General features: G+C 44.6%; 1 protein-coding gene across 1 annotated transcript; it reads left to right on the forward strand.

Annotated features, from left to right (window-relative positions):
- Positions 1–6,388: 6,388 nt before the first annotated feature.
- LOC120519688 (zona pellucida sperm-binding protein 4-like) lies at positions 6,389–7,810 on the forward strand (the record flags this gene model as incomplete). Its single annotated transcript, XM_039742566.1, has 6 exons — positions 6,389–6,591; positions 6,672–6,793; positions 6,875–6,947; positions 7,020–7,111; positions 7,258–7,434; positions 7,713–7,810. Coding segments are annotated over exons 1-6 (719 nt in total), but the record flags the coding sequence as incomplete, so codon positions are not given.
- Positions 7,811–8,303: the final 493 nt, after the last annotated feature.

The raw sequence follows: 8,303 nt of genomic DNA on the forward strand, positions 1-8,303 counted from the left end.
ATGAGAATGGTTACAGACAACCCACAGATCACCTCCAAAGACCTGCAAGAACATCTCGCTGCAGATGGTGTGTCTGTACATCGTTCTACAACTCAGCACAATTTGCACAAAGAACATCTGTATGGCAGGGTGATGAGAAAGAATCCCATTCTGCACTCGCACCACAAACAGAGTCACTTGTTGTATGCAAATGCTCATTTAGACAAACCAGATTCATTTTGGAACAAAGTGCTTTGGACTGATGAGACAAAAATGGAGTTATCTGATCAGAACAAATAATGCTATGCATGGTGGATGGAGAACAACACATTCCAAGAAAAACACCTGCTACCTCCTGTCAAATTTGGTGGAGGTTCCATCTTTTTGTCGAGCTGTGTGACTAGTTCAGGGACTGGGGCCCTTTTTAGAGTTGAGGGTCGGATGAATTCAAAACAATTTAAAAAAATTCTTCAGGATAAAGCGTCAGTCACAAAGTTGAAGTTACGCAGGGGATGGATATTCCAACAAGACTATGACCCAAAACACAGTTTGAAATCTACAAAGGCATTCATACATAGGGGGAAGTACAATGTTCTAGAATGGCCATCACAGTCCCCTGACTTGAAGATCATCGACAATCTATGGGATGATTTGAAGCAGGCTGTCCATGCTTGGCAGCCATCAAATTGAAGTGAACTGGAGAGATTGTATGAAGAATGGTCAGAAATACCTCCATCCAGCATCCAGACACTCATCACAGGCTATAGGAGGACAGCATCGAGAGGTAAAAGATAGATAGATAGATAGATAGATAGATAGATAGATAGATAGATAGATATAGATAGATAGATAGATAGATAGATAGATAGATACTTTATTAATCAAGAGGATATTCACATAATCCAGCAGCAGTATACTGATACAAAAAAGAAAAACAATATTAAATTAAAGAGTAATAAAAATGCATGTAAAAAGAGACAATAACTTTGAATAATGTTAGCGTTTACAACCCCAGGGTGGAAGTGTGGAAGATGAATGTTCTCTTCGTTCCCTTTTACTAATTCATGTCTGAGAAGTAAGCTTTACAAAACCATTGTCGCGCAGATGCCAGGGGGCACCGCCGGGACGCTTGGAGGACCGGAAGTGGGCGTGTGCCCATCTGGGATCACGTGGGGGCCGCCTTCCTTGTTGCTTTGGGGGCCACGGGTTCAAGGCATGGAAGCCCCACCCTATAGAGGCCCGTGGTCACCGCCAGGAGGCGCCCCAATGCCTTGGGGACTTGTGACCTCAACACTTCCCACACCAGGAAGTGCTTGGGGGTAAGATTTAGGAGGACACCTAGGGAGCAGCCGGGAGAACAGCCGGCATTTCTGTCACGCTGTGGCGTGGCCAAGAGGGGAATGCTGGGAACCACCTGGAGCTCGTCCGGGAGTATATAAAAGGGGCCGTCTCCCTTCAATCAAGGCTGGAGTCGGGTGGAAGCAGGACAAGGCACCAGAGAGGTGTGGAGGTGGCCCGAAGAAAGGCATTGTGAGGCCAGGACTGAGTATTGGGGTTTGGGAACTTATTTGAACTGGGTCTGAGTGACTAAATATTTGTAAATAACTGTAAATAAAACACGTGTGGTGGTGAAGTACAACATGTCCGCCTATCTGTGTCCGGGTCAAGTCCACACCATACACTATGTAAAAGCATGCTTTGCTGAGCAAAACAGAAAATTATTTGTCCAAAGGACTTAATGTCTGAGCATTCCACACCTGAGTCTGCCTTATCACGTTGTCCCTTAACTTACATCTGAACGCCATAACAAACGGGGCCAAGAAATCAAGTTGCACAAGGGGCGTTGAAGGGGCTCAAGGATTGTGTATAATAAACGTGTTGACTGTTATATTTCATAATGATATTAAATCACGCATTCTAGGGGTATATAAACTTGCCCCACCCAACAGACGGGGTTCAGAAGAGCCCTGACGCTGTCATGTATATTGATTGTCTGCTTTTCTGAATCTCTTCTCACTGTGACTCTGCAAAATAAAGCTGCTTTATAACCAGTTATGTGGACAAAGACTTCAGACAAGACAGCAGGTGTGAAGAGTCGCATAGTGTGGGGTCTCCTCAGTCTGTCACTGAAGCTGCTCCTCTGTCTGGAGATGATCCTGTTCAGTGGATGCAGTGGATTCTCCATGATTGACAGGATCCTGCTTAGCGCCCGTCGCTCTGCTACAGATGTCAACCTGTCCAGCTTCATTCCTACAATAGAGCCTGCCTTCCTAACAAGTCTGTCCAGGTGTGAGGCGTCCTTCATCTTTATGCTGCCTCCCCAGCACACCACTGCGTAGAAGAGGGCGCTCACCACAACCGTCTGGTAGAACATCTGCAGCATCTTATTTCAGATGTTGAAGGACGCCAACCTTCTAAGGAAGTATAGTCGGCTCTGACCTTTCTTACACAGAATATCAGTATTGGCAGTCCAGTCCAATTTATCATCCAGCTGCACTCCCAAGTATTTATAGGTCAGCACCCTCTGCACAGTCACCTCTGATGATCACGGGGTCCAGGAGGGGCTTGGGCCTCCTAAAATCCACTACCAGTTCCTTGGTCTTGCTTGGAGGCTCCACTAAGTATTGATGTCATATCTCTGTTGGGGTGCCCACATTTATGCCCCTGTCTAATTTTGTTATGATGCATATTGCATATTTTCTGTTAATCCAATAAACTTAATGTCACTGCTGAAATACTCCTGTTTCCATAAGGCATGTCAGATATTAAAAGGAAGTTGCTACTTTGAAAGCTCAGCCAATGTGAAACAAAAATTAAAGAATTAAGAGGGGGTCCCAAACTTTTTCATATGACTGTATATGATATCCTCATTGTCTTACACACTTGAGTGTTTTACTTGTTGTCAGAAGGAAGAAGATAATAATTATATTATATTATATTATATTATATATATATTATACTACATTATATTATATTATATTATATTATACTATACACTGCTCACAAAAATTAAAGGAACACTTTAAAGAAACACATTAGATACTCAGATCTCAATATGAAGTTGGATATCTATACAAATAACGACAGGGCAATGTCTAAGGAACAAAATGATGTCAAGTCTTTTAATGGAAATAAAAGTTTTCTGCCTACAGAGGGCTCAATTGTGTAGACACCCTAAAATCAGAGTGAAATGAAGATGTGGCAGGTTAGTCCATTTTTCAAAAACTTAATTTCTGCTACTCAAAATGCTTTTCAGTATCTTGTGTGGTCCCCACGAGCTTGTATGCATGCTTCACAATGTCGTTTCATGCTCCTAATGAGACGACGGATGGTGTCTTGTGGCATTTCCTCCCAGATCTGTATGAGGGCATCCCTGAGCTGTTGTACAGTCTGAGGAGCAACCTGGCGGCGCCTAATGGACCGAAACATAATGTCCCACAGATGTTCTATTTGGTTTAAGTCAGGGGATCGTGAAGGCCATTCAATTGTTTCAATTCCTTCATCCTCCAGGTACTGCCTGCATACTCTTGGCACATGAGGCTGGGCATTGTCGTGCATTAGGAGGAAACCAGGACCTACTGCACCAGCGTAGGGTCTGACAATGGGTCCAAGGATTTCATCCTGATACCTAATGGCAGTCAAGATGCCGTTGTCTAGCCTGTAGAAGTCTGTGAAGTCGCTCCATGGATATGCCTCCAAGATCATCACTGACCCACCACCAAACCAGTCATGCTAAACGATGTTACAGGCAGCATAATATTCTCCACGGCTTCTCCTGACCCTTTCACGTCTTTCTCATATACTCAGGGTGAACCTGCTCTTATCTGTGAAAAGCACAGGACGCCAGTGGTGGACCTGCCAATTCTGGTGTATTCTATGGCAAATGCCAATTGAGCTCCCGGTGCTGTGCAGTAAGCACAGGGCGCAGTAGACATTTGGGCCCTCAGGCAACCTCTCATGAAGTCTGTTTCTGATTGTTTGTCAGAGACATTCACACCAGTGGCCTGCTGGAGGTCATTTTGTAGGGCTCTGGCAGTGCTCATCCTGTTCCTCCTTGCCCAAAGGAGCAGATACTGGTCCTGCTGATGGGTTATGGACCTTCTATGGCCCTCTCCAGCTCTCCTAGAGTAACTGCTTGTCTCCTAGAATCTCCTCCATGCCCTTGAGACTGTGCAGGGAGACACAGCAAACCTTCTGGCAATGACACGTATTGATGTGCCATCCTGGAGAAGTTGGACTACCTGTGCAACCTCTGTAGGGTCCAGGTATCGCCTCATGCTACCAGTAGTGACACTGACTGTAGCCAAATGTGAAACTAGTGAAGAAACAGTCAGAAAAGATGAGGAGGGAAAAATGTCAGTGGCCTCCACCTGTTAAACCCTTCATTCCTGTTTTGGGGGTCATCTCATTGTTGCCCCTCTAGTGCATCTGTTGTTAATTTCATTAACACCACAGCAGCTGAAACTGATTAACAACCCCCTCTGCTACTTAACTGACCAGATTAATATCCCATAAGTTTCATTGACTTTATGCTATACTCTGATTAAAAAGTGTTCCTTTAATTCTTTTGAGCAGTATACTTATGGTTACTGAGAAATAAAACAGGGCTTGGTGATGCTACAGACAAAACAGAATTAGACAAGTTTCAGTTAAATATGTTAAAGCATTTCTGAGATTCTGTGGTATTTAGTTTTTTCTGTTTAGGGCGGATTACCCCTAAACATTGAAATATCATATTATTGGCGATTCTTAGTCGACATCTACTTCCTAGAATGGAGCATCCTGTCAAATTTCACTTTGTCAGTTAGTCAACTTGATAGATAGATAGATAGATAGATAGATAGATAGATAGATAGATAGATAGATAGATAGATAGATAGATAGATAGATAGATAGATAGATAGTGTGGACGCTAGAGGCGCTGTTGCCCCGTTGAACCCACCAGACAGACGTCCAAGGCACACTTGTAAAAGCACAAAGGAGATTTTAATAATAATATTCTTCAATAAAGTGCACCAAGCACTACACACTTCACAATTCTTCCAATAATTGATCAATGGAATAATCCACAATCCTCCACTCCCAGTAGCTCCATCTCTCTACCACCCAACTCCGGCTCCGTCTGCTGGGGTTTCCCACAGTCCTTTTAAAGTCTATGACCTGGATATATTTCTTCTCCGGGTCAACACCACATCTTCCTTTATCAATTGTCCCGGAAATACTTCGGGCTTCCGTCCTCATGACCGCGAAGTACTTCCGGGTTAACATTCTAATAATATCCCCCTGGTTCTTGGTGATCTCCTCCTGGTGGCACCCACAGCTCCCAACAGGGCTGAGGATACAGACTCCGTGTCCCATGATGCCATGCGGGAATCTGAGGAACCATTTCCATCCAAGCGAGCTGCCAGCATTCCGTGGGTTGTAATGCCCTACAAAGACTGTTTTTCATACTCGAGGGACTTCCAGGGTGGACTGAAATGCCTCTGTCTATCACAATAGATAGATAGATAGATAGATAGATAGATAGATAGATAGATAGATAGATAGATAGATAGATCTTTACTTGTCCTCAGAGGGAATTTTAGCGTTTAAATAAAGCTTATTATTATAATCTTTTTATTATCAACACACTAATAAGGCAAAAAATATATCTTTTTAAAGGTGACTGTACATCTATATAAAACCTTATCTTTGCCAACAATATATAATTTTGGGTACAACAAAGAAGGTCTAAATCAGCACCAGTTCAAATGAAGCGTTTCAGACAGAGCGGCAGGTAAAACCAAGAGAGACAGGAATGAAAATGAAAGATTAGTAGAATCCACAACAATAAAACAGCTCTAGGGGTGTTGACATTTTATAAAGAGGAATGTAACAAGTTCCGAAAGAATAAAAAGCTGCTTGGAAAGACGGATGAAGGACAAATGCCGAGGGGAACAGCGTTAAGGTCGAGAAGTTCAGCCAAAAAGGGAGGGATGTCCTTTGAACAAATTCATATCCAGACAAAAGATCGAACAAAAAAAATGTAATCAAATGCTCAGCATCCCAACACCATAAGTTATTACGTGACAAAATGAGCTAAGCGAACAAGCCACTACTTACATAACGGGTCATTCCCAAACCAATTTTTTTTTTTTACAAACACCCTCTTTAAAAATACTCGTAGTTGTGAAGTTTCTCTTCTCCTTTTCTTCCTTGATGTTTACTGATTTCCCTAACTAAATTAACAGACACGTCGACCCGCAGAGCAGTCACTCTATACGGTCTTCGAATGGACGTATCAGTCCGATCCCGTGACGTCCTGATTGCTCAATAAAGCCGCACGAACACAAGGAGTGCCGCCGATTTCCCGCGTCTTCTCACTAACGAGTCACCTGCAGAGCAGGCGGCGATCATTTAAACCCGCGCGCGCGTTCTTGAGTTCATGTCATATTCCTGTTTGGCGCATTCGCAGCATGGCGCGTTTGGGTTGCTGGTGTTTTTTCCGGTTGGCAGTGTGGGTGTTGGGCGCTCATTTTGTCTGTGCAGCGTTTGGGGCTGTGACTAAGAAATGCGATGAGGACAAGGCGATGACGCTGTCGTTTGATGGCACTCCGGCAGTTTTTCTCCAGAGTGAGTGCGGTTTGTTCTCGACCAGTGCGACTTGTCTGAGTCTTCAAGTAAATGTCACCTCACTTTTTTTAAATTTTCAGAGACGAGAGGCGGGCTGGTAAAGGTGACCAAAGATCTCCCAGGAGTCGTCCTCCATTTAATCTCTGGTCGCATCACACTAACGGTCCCCTTTTCTTCATCGTACGCTCACGTTTCTGAACAGGTGAGTAGCGCCGACGCTTTAGTCGTTTTTAAATTAAGCTGTATCTTGTATTGTGGTCTGAGCCTCTCCTGTTCACTTTAGGGCTCCCAGTACGTCGTAACCATTGCCGTTGGATCTCGAACAAATGTGAAAACCTTCACATGCCCTAAACCAGGTATGCTTCTCTTCTGGGTTGCCACCCTGAGTGTCTCTCCCATCTTCTAAATGGGCTTTATGACCATCGCAGCTCGCCGATCTGGGAGTGTTGCTGAGAGATGCACAGTGGCAGATAGTGAGAAGCTCCCTTGTGGAGGGTCTTCATCCTCACTCAAGCAGACTGTGAAGCCAACAACTGCTGCTATGATTTGAACAGCAGCACCAGTCCATGCTATTATGCCAATGATGGTGAGTGGTTTTGGGTGAGTGAGCAAAGGTGGCAGCTACTGGATATTCATGCTTGTTTGCTTTGTCCAGTGACTGTGCAGTGCACCCTGGATGGCCAGTTTGTGGTGGTGGTGTCTGAGAAAGTGACCCTTCCTTCCCTGGATCTCGGGTCAATCCAGTTGGTGGACAGCAGTTCCCCCAACTGCAGCCCTGTGACCAGCCTGTCCAGCTTTGTCCTGTACCAGTTTCCAGTCAGTGCCTGTGGCAGCACAGTTCAGGTGAGACTCCATCTTGGTGATGTGCAGCAACAAGCACTCTGTCAACCATAGGAAGCCAGAGAGCTGAGTAATCAGATCTCTGTATTAGACCTGATGGATTGTGGTGGATCTAATATTAGTCCTCATTCTGTAGTTATTCTGCCCTAGTAAAGGGGATGAGGTTTGTTCTAAAGTTGTTGGACCATACAGACCTTAGAAATGTCTTACTGAGGAGCTAGAAATGGAAACCCCCTGCAATGACTTCATAGAAGGCAGTAATTCTAATGTCCCTGTTTCAGCTTTCTGGTGGCAATGTGACTTACCAGAACACCATGTCTGCTGCCATCACTGTGAGGAGTGGTCCAGAGGGCTCCATCACCAGGGACAGTGTCTACAAGTAAGGCTTCTGAAGCTGCTTCATCTAACCCTAAATGTGCTCTACCTGCTATGATGTGGTGTTTCTCTCCTCAGGTTATTCTTCCAGTGCACCTACTCGGGAAGCCAGGATGTGCAAGTGGAGGCTGAGGTGTATACTGTGGCGCCACCTCTTCCAGTAGTAGAGCAAGGGCCGTTTGACCTGGAATTGGTCATTGCAACAGGTACTGTTGGGTGGGGTCTATGATCATTTTATTTCCATACCTTTCACAGAATGGTTTGAAGGTACAATAAAGCCTGGTAGTTTTTGTAGTTCCGAGAATCCTGTGGTTAGGTGTGATATTTCCAGTAATTTCTGCTCTTTCCATGGTCAGATTCCTCCTATGGCTCCTACTATGTGGATGCGGACTACCCAGTGACCAAAACTCTGAGGGATCCTGTGGCTGTGGAAGTGCACATCGTGAACAGGACTGACCCTAACCTTGTGCTGACTCTAGGGGACTGCTGGGTCACTC

The sequence above is a fragment of the Polypterus senegalus genome, unplaced genomic scaffold, assembly GCF_016835505.1.
Source record: "Polypterus senegalus isolate Bchr_013 unplaced genomic scaffold, ASM1683550v1 scaffold_985, whole genome shotgun sequence".
Lineage (NCBI taxonomy): Eukaryota > Metazoa > Chordata > Cladistia > Polypteriformes > Polypteridae > Polypterus > Polypterus senegalus.